Source organism: Falco naumanni, chromosome 5 (genome assembly GCF_017639655.2).
Source record: "Falco naumanni isolate bFalNau1 chromosome 5, bFalNau1.pat, whole genome shotgun sequence".
NCBI lineage: Eukaryota > Metazoa > Chordata > Aves > Falconiformes > Falconidae > Falco > Falco naumanni.
The window spans coordinates 32426226-32450155 of NC_054058.1; the positions used below are offsets into that span (position 1 = coordinate 32426226).

A 23930-nucleotide genomic window follows, 5' to 3' on the forward strand; every position below is an offset into this window, starting at 1 on the left:
TCCTAAGTTAGAGGATTTCTTGATGTTGTGACTTTGCTTTTAGCTGTTCAGCATCTCTGGGAATGCAACACAATATTTTGCAGCTCATTTGAGAAAACAGGTGAGTGAGATGCCATGCTAGTGTATCAATCCCTTTCCCCTCTTCTCATCTGAAGAGGTCAGCTGAACCAGCCATAAACCCACAGCATAACTTCTCCCAAAACATGTAAAATTCCCTTTGTTTTCTTGCTTACAGCCTGTATCACTTGCAGTATGAACCGTTCCATGGCCCTGTAGTGCCTTTCAGCTGTCATATTAGAAATGTTCACAGTGTCTCTGACAGTTTCATGATTGAAGTGTCAGTGTCCCTGCAAAGCCTTCGGCACTGGAGCTCTTCAAGTTTTCAAATTATTGGAGAGCCTGCTGGCACCACCTGCTTCAACATTTTCCTTCAACAACCAGCTCTCTTCTCTTTTCCACCCTTACTTAGTGTGAAGAGGAATACTGTAGCTCTCCGGGCACCTTGACACAGCCCCTAAAAAAGAAGCTAGACCTTTCCCTTGAGGGAGCCATTGCCTTTTCCCACTGAGCCTGCTATTCTTGACCTGGTAAATCTACACCAGAACAAAAGTTTTCTCTGCTTAGCTAGGTAACTTAATCAGGCTGAACTTTTCTGAATGTTTATGACAACACTTTGAGCGAGATACAGGCACATACTTCCTGTTGATGAGAACTATTCAGTCTCACATCTTCAGGTGAAAAGCAGTAGGTTGGGATAGGTCAAATGTGGAGCCAGAAACAGGGACAATATTTTAGTTCTTTTCACTTCAGACAGGCAGAAGTTTCTGACACCAGAATTGGTGACTAAATTGAAACAATGAAAATCACTACTGTCAAGTCTTGCCTTACTTTGCAGAGGTCCATCGGGATAAAAAGGAACTCAGCTCTGCTCCTCAGAGGATAAGAGAGATTCCAGGCACAAACCAGCTCTGGAGGAGGAATACTGCTGTGTCCAATTGATCTCCGATGATTGGGGTGGTGGGTGGGGGTGGTGAAGCCTTTAAGTTTTAGAAGCTCATCTTTAGGAAAGGCCCAAGGCCAGTCCAGAACAGGCTGTGGCATGAGAATGTTTGATGACGATTCTTCTGGTCAGAGACCTTTTATTTCTACAGGATCTGAACTCAGTCCTCACAGCCTTCCTGGGGCAGCCATTCAAGTTTTTGTCTCCTGTTGCACGTATCTTTCTTCACAGCCATTTCTTCCACCTAGCAGAGATTTAGAGAGACTTCTGTCAGCTATACAGCCTAGTTCCTGATTAGAACAGCTCTTGCAGTTCGTCCCAAAATTCTTCCAATGGTTGTGTCAGGATTCCATCCAAATTAAGAAATTAACATCTGCTTTCTTCCCTAATCTTCACACCTCTGTGGCTGAATCATCTTTGGACACTGAATACCAAGAAGATTAATGTTTTGCTTTTATGACCTATGAGTCGCCCTGGCTGGTTCCTTGGGGTGAGTGGGCTGTACTGCATTAGAGCTCAGTTACTATCACCTCAGTTGTCTGCAGGGAGCTTCCTGCCTGGGGCACCACTCTTTCAACGCCATCTCTGTGATTGCCAAGGCACTGTGGAACAATAATATATTTAAGAGAATGGTCTTTCTTTTGTTAAGAAGACCCTGAGACCCAACTCCACATTCCCAGCAAGTATATGATGAAGTATTGGAATCACCGAGCATTTATGGACTAAGTCTCAAAAGAGAAGAAAACTTATTAGTACTAACTGCAGTTCTCTAAGCTGTAATATCCATATGCACAGTTGCTACCTGTTTTCCTTCCTTCCTCCTTCCCCAAGTCTCTTTTTTGGTACTTCTGTTGCTGAGCCTCGCCACAATACGCTGCTATTTTGTGATTATGTACGCTGTGGGAGACAAGGTAGAGCATGTGTGCCCCCTCTGGGTATTGCTTCAGTAAAAACAAGTCTGGCTCAAGTGTTTCTTGTGCAAACCTCCACACTGTAAATATATATACCTGCAAAAAAACCAAAAACCATCCAGGAAACACAGGCGCTGGAAAGTAGTTGCCTTCCTCCTCTTAGCTGCGTAACACTCCCCTCTGCCTGTCATTTGGAAATAGCAACCACTTAGACAAAACTTCCCTCAGAATTTGTAGGAAGACTGACAGTCAAACTGTACCCAACTTGTATGTGGGAGGACAAGAAGGATTGCTTGGGCACTGTAAGAGGTGACCAGCAAAGCAAATAATAACAGCCCAGCAAAAAAGCCAAGCATACCAAAATGCAAGACTGGTAATTATTTAGACCCCAGGTAGCGCTAGGATGCCTGTGCTACAGGGCACTACAAGGAATAGCTAGAAAAATACAGCTTTTGCCTTCATACATTTGTGTCTACATTAAGACGAAATGCAGCAAATGGGTGAAATGAACAGGGTAGTGAAGAGGTAGTAATATTTTGCTAGATATTTGTTTCTCTCTCACACCAGAACCACAGAAGAATCAGGATAAAAATAATGAAAATGCTGCAGCAGTACTATCTAGTGACATGCAGATGAAATAATGTAGCCATCCTATCTGCCAAGCTGAAGTTCAGTTCCCAGGTCCTTGAGCTTTACCACGAGAAATGCTCCTTCTCCTGACCTCAGCTTCCCATCCCTCTAATTTGCAGTTATCCCCTGAATTAAGATTTCGGTGATGAAAACAGCAGTGATTTCTGCATGTAAGAGCCTACCTTCCTGTAAATTCCAGCTGACATTTTATCCATTTTCTCTGACGTTCTCTGATCTTTATGCATATTCTCTGATAGTTAACTGGGTTCGGTGGTATAGGATGCTGACATCTGGGAGTGCAAAAAGCCGGGCCTCCCGTGGAGATGCCAGTCCCTCACGGCTTCCTGCAGCTCCCTCTCACCAGCGACTCCGCGCACCCGTTTCTTTTCCCAAATGTTAGGGATCAGTAACAAAAGGTTCTTGTAAACCCCCAGTTTTGGTGGATGGCTGCTGGGACGTCTCGGAGCCGAAGTGGAAGCCAACCTGGGCCGGGCAGGGCTTCCCCCGGCAGCAGGGGCAGCCGGGACCCAGGGCCGGGAGCGGAGGGCTTGAGGGACGGGCAGCACCGAGTGCCCCCCGAGCGCCCAGGGGAGCGGGGTCGCGGAACTACCGCGGGGCACCGCGCTACTGCCTGTCACCGAACGAGCCTGGCAGGCCCAGGTGGCCGCAGCACCGCGTAAAGACGGCAGGCGTGCCGGGTGTAGCGGCTGGGGCTGCCGGAGGGACCAACCAAGCAGCCTTCCGCAAGGAGCGCCACGAACACCACAGCAACTGCTGCTGGCGGCGGCGGGTGTCCCGCCACGTTCAGTCACAAACCGAGCGTCTGCCGCCCCCTGCCCGGGCGCGGCGGGGCGGGGCCGTGAGGGGATAACCACCGCCCGCCCGCCCGCCCGCCCCGCCCCCGCCCCCGCCCCCGCCCCTCGGGCCCCGCCCCTCCCTCCGTGCCCTCCCGGCGCTGGGTGATGACCTCACGCCGCTGTGTCTCCGCCTCTTCCTTTTTTCCCGGCGGTTGCGGGCGGAGGTGCTGTCAGCCACGTCACTCGGGGTGCGCCGGAGCCGCCGCACGTGCTGCTGCCCCGCACCGCCCGCGTGCCGCCGCCGCCGCCGCTATGAGCTGCCCCGTGACTTGCGCCGGCTGGGTGCGCTGCGGCGTTGCCAAGGAAACGCCGGACAAGGTGGGGGCGGGGGCCGGGGCCGGGGCCGGGGCCGGGCTGAGGGACCCCCGCTCGCCCCCGCCGCCCTCCGCCGCGCTCACCCCTCGCTGTGTCCGCCCCGCAGGTGCAGCTCGGCCAGGAGGAGCTGAACCGGCTCATCGAGGAGGCCCAGGAGCGGCTGGGGTGAGCCGGGGGGGTGGGGCGGGGCGCGGCTCCCGGGCTCTGCAGGAGGCGGGGTTGGAGCCCACCGGGCCGGGCCGCGGGCGGAGCTGGGGAGGGGAGAGCGGCGCCGGCTGAGGAGGGCCCGGCCCGGCCCGGGAGGCGGCGGCGAGCAGCGGAGCGGGCCCGCGCGATCCTCCCGCAGGGACTGCGCTGGGTTTCCCTGGCGCCCCGGGAGGGTCTGTTGCCCGGAGGGTGAGGGGAGCAGCGCCGGCCGGAGCGGGCCCTGCCTGCGCCGGGGGCGCGGTGCGGCTCTCAGCCCCGCTCCGCCGGGCTGGCGGGGCGCTGCAGGCCGAGCCCGGGCCCTCCTGCAGCGCGGGGACAAGCTCAGATTGGGTTTGTCACCGCGAGTGCTGTGGAGACATGGCAAACCGAGGGGGCGATCCCAAACGGGCTGCGGAAAGGCGGGTGCTGCGGGTGAGGCGTTACAGTCTGGGCGAGTCTGGAGCAGCGGTGGGGCTCAGGATGCCTTGGGACTTAATGCTCCGGCAAAAAGTCACTCGGGGTGCAACTACGGTTCGCACGTGAAACGACACATCGCAGCTGACTGCTCATCACTGAATGCCCTTAGTTGTGTAGCTGTGTTTTCTCACTCTGCCTTTAAGAAAAAGGTAAATAAACCTATGAAAAGCATAACAGGTGTGATGGATTAGGAGATATAATCTATGGAAGACAATGAAAAAACAGCTGCTTTCTGTCTAAAAGAAGATGAGGGATTGAGGTCTTATTCCAATTTCTGGCCTTTTTCATTTAGATCTGTTCGTAGATTTAGGATTCTAATTCTGTTTCAGCTACACAGGGTGTGTGGTTATATGTACAATTGAACAGATGCAATAGGTAGAGTAAAAGCTTTTATAATTGTGAATATTACCCACCCAATTTCTGTTAGATGGATCGGTGACTTTTTTTTTTTAATTGCTGAACAGTGTTTTGTCCCATAATGTGTTTTGTTCTGGTTTTTGTTTTTTAGTATTTTTAAAATAATCTTAAACTTCGGAAGATTCTTACTTTATGTGAATTTCTTAAAACAACTGTGTTTAATGTTTCTGTTATCTGTGGTGTTGCTAGTTTCTCCTTTATGCATGTCAACTTTTGAGGTTTTGATTAGGTTCCTTTCTCTTGCAATTTCAAAAACATGGAAAGATGGGAGGTGCTGTTATGCATTCTGTTAAACTGCAGGATGGAAACTTAAAGACCATCCCTAACAACCAAAGGTGTTAATGAGCTCTTTATAACATCTAGCACTTTGTAGAATTTGTTACAGTATCAGTCACCTTTTTTCATGTGCAAAAATCACAAAACAGACTCAGATTTAGCATCTTTAATTACCTTGTTACCAGATTTTCCTTGTTTAAAAACTGGTAATGTGAAGTGTTTATTTTACTGAACAAATTACAAAAATAGGTTTCTGATACTGAATTTAGAAATCATATCTATGAGAACTGTCGTGGCTCACCATTGCCTGGGAATTTTGTTTGCAGGACAGATAAAAAATGTATTCAGCAGGGATGAGTTCCTGTGGAGCGTGCTCCATTGAGACATCTCAGATGTCTGTTAAGTCCTCAGCCAATGTTTAATTTATATTCCTTCTACTGAATTTCTTGCATACGGAATTGTAGCCATGAAAGTTCCAAGTTTTCTGGATGTTGCATAGCTTACCCTTTAAGAAGTAATGCACAATATGTCCCTACCTAAAGAATTTTATGTTGTTTTTTCTTCTAATATAAATATGGTAAGTATGAGGAAATAAGGTCTTAAAAGTCTTGAAGAAATGCAAGAATCATTGCATATGACAGGGCCTGTGAGGGGGAGGGAGGGGAAAAAAGGAAGGAAGGAATGAATTGGACATGAGAATGCAGAGAGGTGAGGTTGGGAGCATTGTATTCACAAAAAAGGGGTAAGAAGAAGGCATTTAGACACACAGCTTAGCTCTGAAGAGCCAAATTTGTGCCAAATTTTGTCATGAAGACTTTCAAGGAAAGACTTTCTCTGGAAGCCTGAGAATAGTGGTGCCTTGTGTTTTGGGAAAAGTTAGGAAAGGAGTGAATGGATTTCCAGATTATTGACATGAAGACTTGAAACCAATATGAATAGCCAGGATTGTGTGCTGAAATCTTGTTAGTGGTCCCTTAAGCAGTTACCTGGAAGCATCCTAGATGGCTGTCATGGTTTCTCAGAGATGTGTATCTTTAAACAGGGGTAACACTGATGGTAGCGATGAAGGCCCGGTGGCAGATGACATGAATGTAGCCAGAGCTAAGTCTTCTCATAAAAATGAAGACCTGTCTGATGATGAACTGGAGGAATATGATTTGGAAAATTATGATGAAGAGGAATGCACAGGTAAGAAAAATTTAAATGTCAAATATGCAGCGTAAGTGAAGGCCTTTTCACTTCCTGTTGTACTCAAGACATTAGCGTCCTGAAACTACACAGTTTCAAATGCTGGAAATTCACCTTTTTAATAATTTGCTTGTCCCAGTTTTAGAAGTCATTTAGTCAGTGAAATGATTCAGTCCCACTCGCTGACCTAGAGCATGTGGGAAGGATTGTCGCTCCCCCTGCTGTAGTGCTGGTGAAAGCACTGAGTCTGAAAAGTCTGAAAGCACAAAGCAATTTAGCTTAATGAGATTCTTATGTTCATGAACTTCAATGTTCATTTAGCTCACTCCTAATATTTTGTAATACAGGTTTTGGTACAGGAGTTTATAACTTCATCTGTCATTGAAATGTATAAAAAATGTTCTGAAATTCTCATCTAGGTGATATAAAACTTGGAGACTCTTTGGCTACTCTGGCAGTATATGGCAGTAATGAACTTGATCCTTACATTACTCTAAAAACTACAGTAAGTACTATAAAAATGTTAAATATCTTAAACGGCATGAACTTAAAAATCAGTTAAATTTTCCACACTGCCTTAGGATCTGTAAGTACTTGCAGTCCTTTTCCAAGGGTGTGCCAGATTTTTGATCAGGCAGAACTCTTTCCACACACACACCCCTCTTTAAGGTTGATTTGTGCAGTCCCCTTTATGTGTGTGGGGGGGTTTTGTGTTTAAGTCAGATATTAAGGTGAACTGGCTCATTTAAACCATATGCCTCTATATGTGGAGTGGTTTGTCACCTCTCTAGTAGGACGCAGAAAATGCTTGAAGAAATAACAAATCTCAGGCTACTAACCACCCAAATGAGAAAACTTCCCAGAGTGCAAGACTCTCACACCTTCCACTAGTTTGTGGAAGAAACCAAGCTGAGGTGAACTGAGGCTACATGTCATATTAGGGGTACAGCATGAAGAAGTATGTCCCTGTTAAGCATATATGCACAGCATACTGTGTAGTTGACTTTTTCTGCCTGTATTAAGTTTCCACCAGGAAACAGATGGGGAACATCTTTGCAGGAGCTGGCTTTGTAGGAGCTCCGCAGGGTATGAAGCAGTCTCTGGCTGTAGTCTAAGACAAGCTAACTGTCAGCAGTGCTGTCCTGTTATGCAGCCTGTTTGTCTTTTTCTGGTGAACAGGGATGCAGCATGCAAGACGTGAGGTAATCCTTGTGCTCTACTTAACATCGGTATTGCCATGACTAGGATAATTGGGTGCTGCTTCAGAGAAGAGATGGAGGGATTCCAAACAATGTCCCACAGTTTAGTTCAGAAGGATAGATTGCAACTAGAGTAGGTGAATTTTTGTGACCTAAGCATAAAGATTCTGAGATTTTTCTGGGTGCTGTCTCTTCTATTCTATTTTATTCTATTCTATTTTGGGTTCTTTACAAAGTTAGTAATACTGAAAGAAAGGAGTAGCTGTAGCCTTCTACCGCAACATCTAGTTTGTGTGTCAGGGGACTTTGTCAAATGTGGTCTCAGACAAGGTGTTGCTGGAAGTGATTTCACATACTGTAACAAAGCTTAAGGAGGAAGGCTTATGTCTTATCTTCAAAATGAGTTCGCGTGCTATGGGCACTTTGGGGCACTGTGTTTTGTCTGTGTTCCACTGACTGGTTGATGATTTTTCTTGCTCCTGTGTACCAGTAGAGGAGAGGAATGCTTTGAGTGATTTTTATAGTCAAAGAGGTATTCGCACAGGGATTCAGAGAGAATATGAGCTGCATTTATTCTGTGTCAGAAAATCTGACACTTTTCCAGACATAGACAAAGTGAACACCTTTTTTTCTCAGGCCTTTGTTCCTACACTCAAGTCCTTTCCTCAAATTCTGAAAGAGAGTACTTTTTAGTTCCTTCTTCAACATGCATTTTTTTGTTGTCTTTTGGTGTTTACGACTAGTACTGTAGAAGACTAAGTATTGTGCAACATTAAGTTGATTAATTCAAAGAATTGCAGGACTTGATAGAATTCCAATATTGAAAAGAAGCTTGAAGTGAATAAAAAAGAAATTAAAAGCTTGCAACAAGAAGTCAAAGTCTTGTATGTTGTGTATTTGAAGGATGGTACTGTGTTTGCATAAGGCGATTGACGTTTACGTACAGTTCTTAGTTTTCCACTAACAAAAATTCCCTGAATGCCTTCCATTCCTCAGTAACAATGAAAATTAGATGAGAGGTTACATCTGTTCTGGTACAGCTGAATGCCCAATATAGCTGTAGGCAGCACTTTTCGGGAAATATTTTCAAGAAAGTAGACAATGTTCTAATGCTCCTGGAATTGCTTGCTGGATGTGAGGAGCAGTTACAGTATGCTTATTGTGTAAGACATTGTTACACTGTATAAATGCTTAAGGCATGAGAACACAAGGGAAATAAGCTGTGTATGTGGGCTCCTGGTGGTGATTTTCTTTTCAGCAATGGGCTGCATCATGGTAACCTCAAAATATGATTTTGTATTTGGTAATTAAACATCTCTTTAAGTCCACCTAGGTCCACATGAGCAGTACTTCAGTCTATATAATAACATTCAATCTCCCCATGATCGAGTTTGGTTCCTGCTTTTCTCTGTGTACTACTCTAAGATGATTTTTGGCAGATGAGCAGCAGGGTGTTGGGGTTTGAGTGTTTTCCGTTATGGTTAAAAATTATTACTGATTCAACCTTTTGAACATGTGTAGTTTTGTGCATTTATGGGCTTTGCTTAACATCCATTGTCCTCTCCTTTTTGCTGTTCAGGATCAATATGAACAGGAGGACTTTTTGATTAAGCCCAGTGACAATCTTGTCCTTTGTGGCAGAGCTGATAAAGACTACTGTAGTTTGGAGGTCCATGGTAAGTAATATCAGATTCAATCCTTACAGTGAACCTAGGGATTATGTCTTGCCTAGCGTGTTCCATATGGCTGTGTAGGAGGAGGGGGTTGGGTTTTGGAAGGTTTTTTCCTCCCCATCTGCCCTGTGTGTTTTGTCCTCTTTCCAATGTCATAGTGCGTTAGCCACTCTCCAGAACTAGAGTATTTCACGTGGAGTTACTGTTATTTAGAGGACAGTGTGCTTCCTTCAGGCAGTATAGCATTTCCTTTCTTTATTTCATTTCTAATGACACTTAGAAAATACTATGGTATTTTTATTCTCTGAACATAAGATCTTTCTTCCAGTCTTACTTTCCATATCATGCAAGCTTCCTCTTGCGGTTTATTATTTTGATGTCATTTTTTTTCCCTTCAGCTTTCTCCTCTCTTCTTTAAATGGGTTGTCCGTTGCTAGGAGTCAAAGAATCAGCACCTTTATCATCTTAGTTTTAGAAGAGATGATCCTCAGTAAGGTCTAAATACTGCTTGTTCCAGGGATGGGTTTAGTTTTACTGTGTAAAAGGTTTTTTCTGTTGCAGCAAGGAGTACTGAGTGTGCTGAAGTTACAGTCTTCTTTTACAGTGGTTCTTTGAGGGAATGTTTCTGGCTACTTCTGCTATGGTACATGTTTCTGCAAGCAAAGTATTCGGTTTTAAGAAAACAGCAAGGCAAAAGTGTTTGAAAGCATCTCTTTAGATACCAGCATCTGGCATTTTCTGTATCTGGAGGTGTTTACAAATTTTTTTAACTGTGTGATTTTCTCAATATAAACTTATAAAACAGTAGCACAGGCTTCTGCAGTCTATAACATTGGGTAGCCCTGTCTTAGCTACCAAGAGTACTTAGTTAATTGAAGACTTTACTTAGTATCTGAACATCTGTCACATACACTTAAAAACGGCACAGTGATTTTGTGTGTGTGATGATGCCATGTTATTAAATAATTAAAGGGGGTTTTCCACTATCCTATCAGGTTAGTAAATTCATTTATTAGAGGGAGAAAAACAGCTGGCTAAAGGGAATGCTGTTTAGTATAGGGTTGCTTTACCAAAACTCTTCCTGTGTATCAGTTACAACCTACTAAAGGTAACTTCACCTGACTTCTTCATCTTGCTCTAATTTGAAAAATGTTTATTTTTTACATTCATTTCCCCTTTGATTTCATCTAGAATTATTCCTTTTTAAAAAAAATGCTCATTCTGTAAAATGAGTGCCTAAACCTTCATTAATGTATCCTGATGTAGAAAGTGGTGGATACAGAGCATCTATTTTGAAGTGATCTTACGAAGTAATGCAATATGCTAGGAATAAAGTATCTAAGCTTTGCTGAGCTTGTCACTTCTTCATCTAAAGTACACAGGAGAATGGTTTGTGTAATTCTGTGTGGCGTAACATTAGTACTTGGAGTCTCTGGCTTCTACACTAAAGCTCTGAACACACTGTGAATTTACATTCTACATCTTGACAGCTTAGTGTTTGCCACATCTGCCTTTTGCAGAAGTGAACTGTTCATAGTTGCTTGCTTTTCCTCTTCTCTGATATCTTATATATCTTTAATTCTTTTATAGTTTATAATCATGAAGAGAACTCATTTTATGTACATCATGATATTATCTTGCCTGCTTACCCTCTATGTCTGGAGTGGTTGAATTTTGATCCTAGTCCTGATGAATCGCAAGGTAAGTTGCAAAGGATACTGTACATGTCCAGTTAAATAATTTTTACTTGAAAAGTACATAAATGTAATTTTGTCACTGAATAATTGCCTCCAGTAGTACAAACAGAAATAAACCCAAGATATTAAGATGGAAAAACTGAATATCAGGGTTTTTGGTTTGGTGTTACAGTTACCTTAGTGATGCTGCTATAACAAGTTATGTGACTAAAACACTGGTTTTATTACAAATAAGTTATCATCAGTTAGCAGACCAGAGCAAGCTCTGCTATAATCTGCTTTATTTTCCATTTGCAAATGAAAGGTTGCTTTTGTTCAAAGTAATTATGGCCTGTGCCAAATATGTTCAAATAGAAGATTCTGGCACGTAAGTATGTGTTTTACTTAAAGAAATAAGCAACACCTGGAATGCCAGATACGCTGTTTTGTGACTCTAAATGTGGATGCATTTGGGTTTCTGCTTGTAGGAAATTATGTTGCAGTGGGTAACATGACCCCAGTTATTGACATTTGGGACCTTGATATAGTAGAATCCTTGGAACCAGTCTTTTCTCTTGGAGGCGAGAAAGAGAAAAAGAAGAAAAAGAAAGGAAAGAAAGTAAGTATTGCAAAATGGTTTGTATCTGGTTGGATGCAGGAAACCTAGAGCAAGGATAATGTTGTTATTACTTTTTCTCCTACAATGGAAAAAATCGTGGATAATCTGGTTTAATTCTGTATGTCATGTTGAAAGATGGTGTTTAGACAGGTTACAGAAGATAATGTCATGGTTGTCTGCAACAGGCTAAAACTGGTATTTTCCTGTGACTCAAAGTTGAAAAGATGTTGAACAATAAAGGACAAGGTTAACACTACTAAAATTCATTTATTCAGGATTCATCTTGTTAGCTTTATGTGTTTAAAATTTAAACACATTTTAAGATAGCCATTGAGATAGTCTAAGGAGAATGTGTAGAGACACACACACAGAGCATGGCTGAGTTTCTTTTACGGGACTGCAGAGAAAATCCTAACTACCAAAGAGGAAGACTGAGTTTTAGACTGCATGCTAAGTTATGTGAGATGAATCTGACTCTTATTGTATGCCTGAATATGTTGTTAAAATTTGTCCAAATTCTTTGGTATGTAAAACAAACACAGAAGATAACATCACTTAAATTTTCTAGATTTTTGGTATAGTAGATGCTTCAGGAAGTGCTTTAACACTCCCTAGAGTAAATAGGGAAGGTGAACACTAGGTATGTAGATAATCTTGGTTTCCCAAATGAAGCAGTACTGCAGCGTTAGTCAGCTGAAGGACCACTGTGTAATTGTGAAGGGGACTTAGTTCTTGAGCTCTTAGACCTTCTGGTTTTAAAAACAATAGAAAAAGTATCTTTGAAAGGGGAATTTGATCTGTGAAACTTGCTTCTGAAAATCACCGAGTTACCAGAATTGCTGTTGAATATAGTGTTCATAAATGTTACCTCAATTTGAAATACTAATTGTTCTCTGTATGGATATTTAAAGCTTGGAATCAAGAACAGAAGAGGAACAAGGTGGCTTATGGGTGGTTTCCAATTGCTGTCGCAGTAAACTTGGAAGCTTAACCCTTTTAAATTTAGAAGCTGCACATTAGCTGGACACAATAGAATTCCTTTCACCAGCCTGAAGGGAATAACCAGTTCTGTGAACGACCACCAGCTGTGAACAGGGCAATCTGACCTCTGGGGTAAGAGGTGAGGTGCAGGAACTGCAAAGACAGTGTCAAAAGCCTTGTTGCAGCAAGTGAGAATAAATTAAAATATGAAGTTGCTGATAAAGGCATTAAGGAATGGATACTAACATGTTGTAATGCTTGATTTCCACTGAAGCTGTAATTCAAAAGTCTCTTTATGTTGTGTCTGCATACACAGAGTTTATCTTCAGAAGGGACAGTGAAAGGACATACTGATGCTGTGCTTGATCTTTCATGGAACAAACAAAGCAGGTAAAGGAATACTTTAATAACAATGAATGGTTACAAATTTGCATACTTAATCAAGCACACATTTTTCACACAAATCCAGAATCTTATGTAGGATAACATTGAACTTGAAAGCAGTGCTGAAATGAATCAATTCTCAAAAACACACATTCCCCCCAGCCACTTTTTTTTTTTAATTAGAAGTCTTGATTATTTTTTAAAAAAAAAACAACTGTATATTGCTGCAATCACTCTTTATTTGCAGGTTGTCCAGGGCTAAGGTGAGTCAAAGCCATTTGATATATCGGCTACTTTAAGTCAGATGCACAAATTGGAGAAGCAGAAGGGCTGCCCTGATCTGCCAATAACCTAAAACCATTTCAACAGATAGAAGTAGATTTATAGAAGGAAGTCCTTGCTGTGCTGGATTTTTTTCCTCTGGCTTTTGCCCCAGAGCTGTGAACAGAAAAAAGAGTGTAAGAGCCCTAATAGCACAGTTATAGAAAGGCCTGTGACCTTTGGGTTATCCTAGGCAGAGAGAATTCCCTGCTGCCTGAACGAACAAGCAATGAAGTGCTGCTGTTGAAGAAACACAGAGCTGGCCTATCTTGGGGGAGAGATCAAGGACAGTGTGCTGACTGAAGTAAAGATGCTGCTGGTTTTTTATTGCTTAGGTGATGGTTAGCAGTTCAGCTCTTAACTGAGGAAGGTTCCTCAGCATGGGCCTTGAAACTTCCAGTCAGACACAGGCTGATTTTTTTTTTCCATATTTTTTTTTCCTGCTGTCATAAATATCTCTGAAAATACATGTAGTCAACTCCGCATACTCCTGATGAGCAGGTGTAAGCCTTCACTTGTAATGCTTTATTATCTAGATACTGAAGAAGGTAACACACTCAGACATGCAGTAAATAATAAAATTGCTTAGGTTGGAAAAGAAAATTGCACTCTTAATTTACAGTGCACCATCTATTGTTCTTAAATTAAACACATAGGCACAGTGTGGTAGTGATCATTCCATCAGTCTTACAAAAGAGTAGCTTTCATGTACCTAGAAATGGTTGTCTGGGGATAACATAAGAGACAAGTCACAAAAATTACAGCTACAGTAGTTAAGTGTCTGGAATGCATAATTCTGTAATGTGCTGAGTTTTGAACTCACTGATACTGGTAGATCTTTCAGGAAACAAAAACAGTTTTGAAAAGGGAAGCTTTATGAGCAAAGCAAGGAACTCCTTGGAGCAGCTTATATTTAAATGTTCTTTGGGTGGGGCGTTTTTTAAGCAAGACGTGCTGTGACAGCTCTCTAAATAACGTTCTGCCTGTAGGTCATAATGATGTTACTGTAAAATGTTGTCACAGCCTTCACTGTCCATTTTCTTAACTTAATCTTGTAACGTTGTTTAGGAGAACAGTGTTTCCGGGAGACTGTTAGCTCTTCCAGTCAGAAACACTTGGTTAATATAAAAAGAAAAAGGTGAGCAGGGAGCAGTTTCAATCCGAAACAGTATGTTGTGGTAATAGATCTGTTTTTAAGAGCAATGGTAGCAGTCGTACTGTGTATTTGACAGGCCTTTGGGAATGTTTTGAGTTGTTTCTGATTAAACTTGTAAACTGTGTGTTTATTGCTCTTAACACAATTGGTCAAATTTAAGTTGAAATGTGGGTCTGTAAACTGAAATGTTAGTGGTTCATTTCAGTATTCTGTGAAGGGTATAAAGTGTTAGGTCTTCAGTAGTTACATAAACACTCAGATATTAGAGAGCAAACTATTTTAAAATCGGGCTCTTGGCTGTATGCATATGGAAACAGAACTAAGTTGCATAGCTGATGTTTAAAAATACTATTGTAATGTCAAAGGAAAAGAAGCATTTAAAAGCCTTTCTTGCTTCATTTTGTTCAAGAAATCTTCCAGTAAATCATATTTTAAGCGATTTTTGGGGGCAGAAATACAAGCAAAATTGTCAATGTTGTTGTTTTAAGTGTTGTACTAATATAATGCAATAAAGTCTGCTTGTAGTCTTTATTTGTAACTCGGAATTACCTTCAGGGAGCATAGTCTGTCAACCAGAGTGTGCTTGATCTCAGGATCAGGTTCTGTATGTATTTTTGATTTTTGACTTTTTTTTTTTTTTTTTTTTTTTTGTATCTCTATAAAGATTTTTTCAAAGTTTGGTCGGTTTTTTTATCCATTATCAGGAACGTTTTAGCAAGTGCATCTGCTGACAATACTGTGATTTTGTGGGATATGTCTATGGGTAAGCCAGCAGCCAACCTGATGCTACATACAGACAAGGTGTGTAATAATTGTTATATTTTTTCCACTGTAAAATATAGAGGGGAAAAAAACTGCATTTTCCATTAGCTGTTTGGTAGTGAACCCTTAGAACAACAATTTGTAATTTTCAGACAACTGTGCAGAATTCTTTAAATTTCTGACTTGGTTGCTTTTGCAAACAACACTGTATTTGCTTTTTAAAATGTTATTTAACTTGTCCTTTAGAAAGTTTGTGAAGATTGACAGCAGTTTTAAAAATGTCTTTTGTGTGAAAGCCCTGGTGGTTGGGAATCTAATAGTGCTGGTATAAGCTACAAAAAATAGATCTCTGAGCACAGGTCAAACTGTAACTCCCTCTTTAAGGAAACAATGAGTGTCAGTTACAGTTTGTTCTAGGTAAGAAAGGTTTAAAATAAATGATACTAAAATACCATAGTGATGGGTACTTCAGAAATGAATTGATCTTTTAGTAATTAAAATGTGAAAGTTAGTTATTAATAGCTGTAACCTTACTTTGCTGTTAACAAGGTCGCTGCCCTTGGCAAACTCCTGATTTTCATTTTTTGCTAACACCTGCATTTTTCCCCAAATTGGAAGCAGCTATTCTTTTACCTCCTCCAGCTTTTTTTTTTTAATATATAGGGCAGAAACGGGGCACGTGGTTCTGTTCAGTTAAATTATATTGGAAAATACTTTGTTTCCACTGGATGTGGGTGTTAGAAATAAAAATAATGTACATCTCTTGCACTGTTTTATGCAAAATCTGAGTATAACAAGCTTAATAGGAGAGGGTTCTGGAAGGACGTGTGCTGGTTTTGGGGAGGGGGGTTGTGCTTTGTTTGGGCAAAGAAAGTTCCTGTATATGTGTGTTATATCGCAGTGCTTATTATTTTAAATAAAATCTTCTGTTCTCTAGGTGCAGACACTGCAATTTCATCCGTTTGAAACTCAGACCCTTATTTCTGGATCTTACGATAAGTATGTCAGGGTAATGTTTTCAAATGTTACATGTAAGAAGGGTATTAGTATTGAATTAAGCCCATTAAGTTGCCTCATGGTTTGGGTTTTTTTTTTCCTTTGCTTGTAACTATGCCAAATTTGAGTAATGCTATTATTTTTGTCCAGTAAGGTAGCCAGGTTTGTATGTGGCCAAAATGTCATTTTCCTTACCTCTTTCTCAGGACTAGTCAAATCCTTTAACCATCTGGACTGACATTTTCTGTGCCAGTTGTCTGCTCCAAACTGAATTTATTTCTTAATTTGTCCTTATGGCATTTTCTGCACTGGGAATGTATCACTGCTCGTTCCTGTGAAAACTCGTCCAGGTTCTGCCAAACTGTAAGACCAGAGTGAGGACATGAGGGGCTTTTGAAATCCCAGTTGGCTCCCTACAGCTTCTGTGGGTAGGCATGCCACAGCCAGCGTTTTAGCGTGGAGCCTGGAGGTGCTGTGACATCCTTTGTATCTGCATGGTTGGAGCAGCTCTGTAACTGCCAGTTCTTACGAGCCCTGCCAGCCACAAAACTTCCCCTCTGTTCTCCCATCTCATAGGAGTAGCTGTTTAATTTTGTTCTGTAACAATGATTTTCTTTTATCATTATTTTTTTTAATCCTACTTTTAAGACTTTGTCTTTATGTTAAAATATTTATAGACTTGCCAATCTTTAGCCAAGCCTTTATGTCCTCTGGCTTCTGTTATGCTCTTGCTACATCTGCTTAAGTGAAAGTGTTGGAGAAAAACCTTTTATTGTTGTTAGGAACAAGCTTTTGTCTACTTCCCTCCCCCTTGATTCCTTCAGTAAAAAAAGGAAAAAAAAAAGTCCAAACACTGAGACCAGCTGCTCGATCCCATTTTAGCTACCCCTTTGGTGCAGTTGGCCTTCTTGGCTACCTGGGCACACTGCTGGCTCATGCCCAGCCGGCTGTCAGCCAGCACCCCCAGGCCCTTTCCCACCAGGCAGCTTTCCAGCCGCTCTGCCCCAGCCTGTAGCGCTGTGTGGGGTGGTGGTGACCCAAGTGCAGGACCCAGCACTGAGCCTTGCTGAACCTCATACAACTGGCCTTGGCCCGTTGGTCCAGCCTGTCCAGAGCCCTCCTGTCCTCAAGGAGATCGTGAAGCAGATCAACACTCCTCCCTAACTTGGTGTCATCTGCAAACTTACTGAGGGTGCACTCAATCCCCTCATCCAGATTGTTGATAAAGACATTAAACAGAACTGGCCCCAGTACTGAGCCCTGGGGAACACCACTTGTGACCGGACACCAACAGGATTCATTCACCACCACTCTTGGGGCTCAGCCATCCATCCAGCTTTTAACCCAGCATAGAGTACACCCATCCCAGACATGAGCAACCACTTTCTCCAGGAGAATGCTGTGGGAGATAGTGTCAAAAGCTTTACTAAGGTCCAGGTAGACAAGATCCACAGCCTTTCCCTCATTCACTAGGCAGGTCATCTCGTCATAGAAGATTTTGCATCATTTTGCATCCATGAGCGTTTTGGATTGGGGCAGATTCTGCCACCACTGGGCTGAGCGTATGCCTGTAAATACCACAGGACCCACTAACTCCCGTCTGCTCTTTATCTTTTTTGGAGTAGCATTTCCTTAAATACTTGTAAAGATTCTGATATTTTTTTTCCTTAAATCATATTTGAAAATGTTTTTATGTGTATAACATTGATTTTGTAATTAGTGCGTTGTTTTTGAACAGTCATTACTTGACTTTACTGAAGTCTTTGTAATTAGTGGTATATTTTCATAAATATTGTCTCCTATTAAGCATCTTGTGTATTGAGTAAATTCAGACTCTGTTTGCTAAGTTTCAATAGAACGTCTGTCACCAAGATGAAACTTTGAAGCATATGGGAAGAGCTTGTGCTTATCTGAGAAATTTTCATCTGTTACTAGAGTTGGAAAATTAAATAGTGAAGTTGTTTCCATTTTAATTTTTGAATTGTAGTTTACATGGACTTTCTATAGATGCCAGTGGTAAAACAAACTTCATAAAGTATTCTGCCCCGAATTTTTTTTTTTTTTTCATTTCCTATCTTTTTCCCCTAGATCAGCTGTGCTGTATGATTGCAGAAACCCACAAGATAACCATAGAGTGTGGCGATTTAGTGGTCAGGTTGAAAGAGTAACCTGGAATCAATTTTCACCTTGTAATTTCTTAGTGAGTATATGCTCTTCTGTTCTTGGTCTGTTGACTGCTGCCATTTCATTTAACCTGTATTTTGTGTTCAGGATGTTTCTGAATTATGTAACAGAGCTGATGGACAGTTGGACTGTTGGTGTTGCTTGTTTTAGAAATGCAGTGTGTGGGAGGGTGGTTTTAGGTAGTTTGTCCAACAAGCATATCAAGACCCAGCTACTTACTTGTATCTTTATTATGACAGTAGAAAAGCAATTGATGCTGATGCTTTTTCACTCCAGAGGTGGCATCTTTGCCATGTTGTTACAGTGTTCAGTGACTGGGATATATTTGCCTTTGTGTAGTTGCTGTTGTGTTTCATGTAATGAGGCAATTGGGGCTAAGAAGTAGCTAATTAGAACTAGGATCATGAATATTAATTCTGTGTTTTAAATCAGCGGTAGAGGGCACTGTCCTCCTGGCTGGTATAGAGTAAAAAGACCTTAGTTTTGTCGAGATTTCTACAATAAAACTTATAAACACAATTCAAAACCAAATCTTTTCTATTTTCTCAATTTCTGTCTAGCTCTCTGGTGCTTTGTGTATACAGCCATTAAGAACACTTGCTCAGTTCTGTTGGGTTTGTGAGGTAGAATTCTCTTGGTATAATCACATGCAGATTTGCACAGGGCCATTATGTAGCCACAAGATGGCTACACAAACACTGAACTGACAGTTAGGAGACTGAAGGCTCTGTATTTCATTGCCTAGCGTGAGCCAAGCTTAGTAGTGCAACCATCTTCAAAATACAATTTTAAGGAATTTGTCTAGGAGTAAGACTTACACGTAAGTCAGTGCAGCATAGTTTAGGTGCACAGAATGGCTCAGGTACCGGCTGGATGGAGCCTGACTTCGGGGACGCAGACCTGTGTACACTTGTGTAACGTGCCCTGCCAAGTAGTGTGGAGTCTGCCTTGGATCACTAGGGGGTGGGCATTGTTTCATAGGAGCTTTTTTCCAAATTAGTGATTATGGCTGTTTGTTTTGAAAATGTTTCCTTAGGCAAGCACAGAGGATGGCTTTGTGTACTGTCTGGATGCTCGTTCTGATAAGCCGCTGTTTACACTGAAAGCTCACGATGAAGAGGTGTCAGGTAAATTGTGTGTGTTGTGTTTGCCCCCAGCGGCGAGGCACATCTGGAAGATGTCTAACTGATATGACTGAGGCAGTAGCGATTCCTTGCTTGACAAGTAAAAGTTGTGCATACTGATCATGGGGAGCTGGCACGTGAAACAGATCTCTGCTGAGAAGCCATTGTAAGCAAAATATTTTAACAACAGTGACCTTTTCTCAGTGAGTGTCATGAATAGGCGTCTCAAAACAGATCTATTCACTTGGGACACGCTCCCTGTGATTTTTGGGTGAGAAGGAACAAAAAGTATGGAATCTGGTCCAGGACTGTGAACTAGAATATTTACCTCCTCTGTCCATAATTGTTTTATGATTCACTCTGGCGATGATTTAGGTGTGGCACACAGGAAGGTTTTCACACTGCCTCTTTCAGGCTATTTAAGTATTTGATCAGTGTAGGAGCTTCCAAAAAGCAACCTGAAGCACCTGATTAGGTGCCTAAAATGAGACTATATGAATATGCCCCATCATGTTGGATAGCAAAAGAGATGGTCTTTGGCAAATAAATGAAAAAAACCTACCTAGGGAAGCCAGATTAAGTGATGTAAGAAGTAGAACAATAGCATCTTTGCACTGTTACTGTTATTGGACTGAGAGACAAAACAGGCCTGCATGAAGGCAGTTTGCTCTTGCTACAGGGAGCAGAGGCAGCAGGGAACTTTCATTAACGTTTTGTTCCTTTGTGCCGGAACAGAGTTCAACGTGAGGAGAATATTGGGTTTGTTCTCACAACTTCACTTCAAAATGTATCCTCATCTCTGAAATAGTGATTAGCTGGTGCTCTCACACTGCTGTACTTTTAATCTTCTAGGGCTACAACTAAGCAGTCAGATCAAAGGGTGCCTTGTGACATCATCTGCTGACAAATACGTGAAAATTTGGGATATCCTGGGAAACAGACCAAGTTTAATCCATTCCAGGGATATGAAAATGGTAGAGTAAAATTAATTTCTCGATTCTGGGAAGGTTTGTATATAAACTATGTCTGCTTATTCTTTTTTGTCTAGCTTGAATCTTGTTTTACCTAATGTAACATCTTTTAGGAAAAAAAAAAAAATCACATCTGTGTATTCTGGGTAAATCATTCTCATTACAGTGCAATATTCAGTTCAATATTCAATTCAGTAATTGGCAGACTGCTTCAAAGCCTCAGACCTGAATACCAGATACAAAGTTTTGAGTAGAACTATAGGTGCTCCGGTGTGCATCTGCCAGTTTCAAGACAAAGATGTGATTTACTGTTTGCAATTAGCAACTCTTGACTTAAGTTTTCTGTACTGCAAAGTGAGTTTCAGGAATCTTAAGAGAGAGCTTATATTTGTTAAAACTCGGTGGAAGTATTTTCAGATGACATTCATTTTAGGATGATATCTTAAAATATATCCTCTTTCCTCCTCCCCCAGGGTGTTCTCTTCTGTGCAGCTTGCTGCCCTGACTTTCCGTTTGTTTTTGCCTTTGGAGGAGAGCGAGAAGGGCTGCGCGTTTGGGACATAAGCAAGATTTCTGCAGGTAACATTCTTGTGGTTCTCACCTTGCCCCCAGTAATGTATTATGGCTCTGAGAGAAACTGTAGGGTAGTGTGTTTAAATACCCCAAGACTACATGTTTTCATGTTTTCAGATTCAAAAAATGTGGGTTTTTTTCTAACTTGGAGAACTGCTTGCCACATTATTTATTTTCTTGTAGCTGAAGTGTAACACCCGATTGCTTATAATACTGTATTTTACTTTTTTTCTTAATGTTTAATCCTGGTGCAACCAAGTGTCACATTCTTTGAGTACCTGTAGGCATAAAAGTGAGGACCAGTTCAGATTGGTTGTTATAGCAACACGTAACTAAATGGCATGAATTTTTGGAGAAGGCTTTTAAGAGCTTGGTGGAAACCAGAGAGACTAAAACCAGAAATTATTTAAACTTGATGTTTTGCTCTACAAAACTCATCCATTTCACAGTACTGAGGTACAGGAATTATGCACAGGGCAACATCTAGAGATGCTCTGGGGGAGAAGTAACAGGACTTGAAATTTGAAGTATCATATGCGGGAGATTTGTTCTGACATTTAAGCTTCAACTTCCTACTTGGGGTAAGGGAAAAAGCTTTGAAACTGCACCAGGTTAGGATTTCCATTCCATGCTGCGAACCATGCTGTCTGTACCTGCTGTGCTCCTCTTGTCTCTGGGACAGTAGTGACATGTAAGCGATCCCTATCTGTGTTGCAGTGAATGAAGTTTTTGGAAACAGAGAGAGACTTGTCCTGGCTAGTGCTAACTCTGCGGCTTGCGGTACTGTGGCCAGCAGTAGCAGCAATGATGTGGAGACAGCAATGGAATCATGATGGACCAAACATCAGAAAATCAAAGTAACAAATGGGACTACGAAGAATGTGTATTCTACAGCTCCCCATTTGGTGAGAGTCCATAGAAATTACTCTATAGTGCAGGGGTCCTCAAACTACGGCCCCCCAGGGTCCTCAATCCAGCCCCTGGTATTTACAGAACCACCCACCCCACCCCCTGCTGGGGGTTGGGGGGGAACCAAGCAGCCGCAGATGACTGCCTGCCACTGCATCCACGCGCCGGCCCCCTGTTAAAAAAGTTTGAGGACCCCTGCTATAGTGTCTTGCAGTCTACAGGGTTCTTAATCTCAGACAAAGAAACATGGTGATGTGGTTAAGCTTTAAATCTGCAGTTCTAAGTTTCTGCCTCTCCTGCTGGCTTTGAAAGATTAAATCATTTGCTTTTGCCCAAGATGATGATCCTTGAAAGAGGGGCTACTATGTGTAAAGTTGATCTATACAATGAAACGGTCACTAGAAAAGCATTCTGCTGCTGCCAGGGGTTTGTTGGATACTGCAAAGAATGTAAATACCTTCTGAGGGCGTAAGGAAAAATATTTCATACAACAGCTGAGTAATAAATAAACAAAAGCAGAATGAAATGACAAGTGTAAATAGATAATTTATCGTTAATATGAGGCTAGATTTACAGATTTCTAATAGAGATTTTTAAATTCCTTCTGTGTAACTTTTTAAAGTCTTAAGACTATTTTTGGGGGAGTAAGTTGGAGTCGCTGAGTAGAATCTTGAAGTGTATTTGTAATACCTCAGTTCACCAATATCAAACTAGAAATAGCCCAGCTCTTGTCCCATGAAGACCAAGGGTTTCTTTTCCCTGATTTTACCGCACCTGAAGGTTATTGATGTTGCATATGTACCGGGGTTTTCTTCAAGCTCGAAATAGAAGAGGTATGAAGAGAATATGAACTGAAATAAGGAGCTACTACTCAGAAGAGGATCAGAGGCGGTCAGGACACAAAGAGGGTAGAGATCTCAGTGGGTCACTGTCACTGTTGAAAGCTGTCAGTATTACATACTCATGTTCTTACTCCTCCCAGGCATTTCTGTTTGAAACCTGAAGGCACAGAGGAACATTTTGAGTATCAGCCTAACCACTGACTTAAGCACTTCAGTTAAAGCACCAAGAACCTAATGAAGGCATGGGACTCAGGCAGTTTCCTTACATTTAAAATGAACACCCAGGTGTCTTACCCCGGGCCAAAGATTAAATGATAATCATACCCTCCTGGGAAGTGCTTCCCTCTCTATGTGGGGTGTCTGCTAAAGCGCTGCTGCTGCTGTGAAAGTGCCCTGGATTTACAGGAACTGGTATCAAAGCAGCTGTAGTGTTGGTGCATGTAGTTGACAGTATCTTTCTTCCTTACTTATGCTGCTTTCCACCCTCGTTCACCAGAACTCATTCTGGTGTAAAATAAAGGTAAAGCAGATAAATTGTATCAGTACAAACTGCAGATGGGGAAAAGGCAGGGCTGTAGGTTTCCTTAACCTGGAGGGATGGGAAGTGGCTACTTCTGAATCGGGCTCAGCTATTTCTAGTCTGGTGACAGGCCTTCAGCATGGCTCTGCAGGAACCAAGAGTATTCTGGATGTGGTGGGATTCCTGCCTCAATCCTTTCTCTACCCAGCAGCAGTGAACAATGTGTGGACAACAAATGAACAACTAATTTTGTGAAGCTTAAGAAGGTAAAAGCACCAGAATCACCTCTGTTCAAGTGCTCTCTAGTGACAAGTTTTTCAAAGCTCTTTCATTTGAAATAAATGCTTTTGTGTTAAGCTCTTCGAGCGTAGTAATTTGTTATCTCTGCCTCTGGTATTAATTGGCACTGTAGCTCTAGAAGTTGCTTTTTGTTTTAGGAAGAAACTGCATTACTGCAAGCAACGCATCTTTTCCTTGACTAAACGGGATCCCTCAAACTGTCTTTCTGGGGCTTCTTATTCACATACTGATCTCAGAAGGCAAGCATTGTGCCTTTTCAGGTTTGAAGAAGTGCTCTAGGAATTTCAGCGTACAGGGAGAGGTACAGCTGAACTCAGACAGTTTAGGGCAAGAACTGGAGCTTGTTTCACAAGAGCTTTCACCTACCTTGTCAGAGGACAGAGCTCAACTGACTCTTCTTTTGCAGCACAGCCAGAGCCATGCAGCAAATCTTGATGGTTTGAAGACTGGTTCTTAGCTGCACCTGTTTGTGGAGGTGCTCCT

The 23930-nt window shown here is 42.0% G+C and overlaps 1 protein-coding gene across 1 annotated transcript; it reads left to right on the forward strand.

The window, feature by feature from the left end:
• The first annotated feature begins 3554 nt into the window (after positions 1–3554).
• Positions 3555–23503, forward strand: PWP1 (PWP1 homolog, endonuclein). Its single transcript, XM_040594749.1, has 15 exons — positions 3555–3716; positions 3820–3878; positions 6112–6257; positions 6677–6762; positions 9036–9132; positions 10720–10830; positions 11294–11424; positions 12722–12795; positions 14971–15067; positions 15966–16027; positions 18113–18224; positions 19245–19335; positions 20185–20306; positions 20777–20882; positions 21594–23503. Exons 1-15 carry the CDS (start codon positions 3651–3653, stop codon positions 21707–21709), a joined length of 1476 nt encoding a protein of 491 aa, XP_040450683.1. The 5' UTR covers positions 3555–3650; the 3' UTR covers positions 21710–23503.
• Positions 23504–23930: the final 427 nt, after the last annotated feature.

What these genes read in the sequence shown, in the direction of transcription:
- PWP1 (XM_040594749.1), top strand. Translation starts at nt 3,651, where the DNA reads ATGAGCTGCCCCGTGACTTGCGCCGGCTGGGTGCGCTGCGGCGTTGCC. An exon ending in CCAAGGAAACGCCGGACAAG is followed by an intron (nt 3,717 to 3,819) that starts GTGGGGGCGGGG and finishes TCCGCCCCGCAG; the next exon opens with GTGCAGCTCGGCCAGGAGGA. An exon ending in CTGTAGTTTGGAGGTCCATG is followed by an intron (nt 9,133 to 10,719) that starts GTAAGTAATATC and finishes ATTCTTTTATAG; the next exon opens with TTTATAATCATGAAGAGAAC.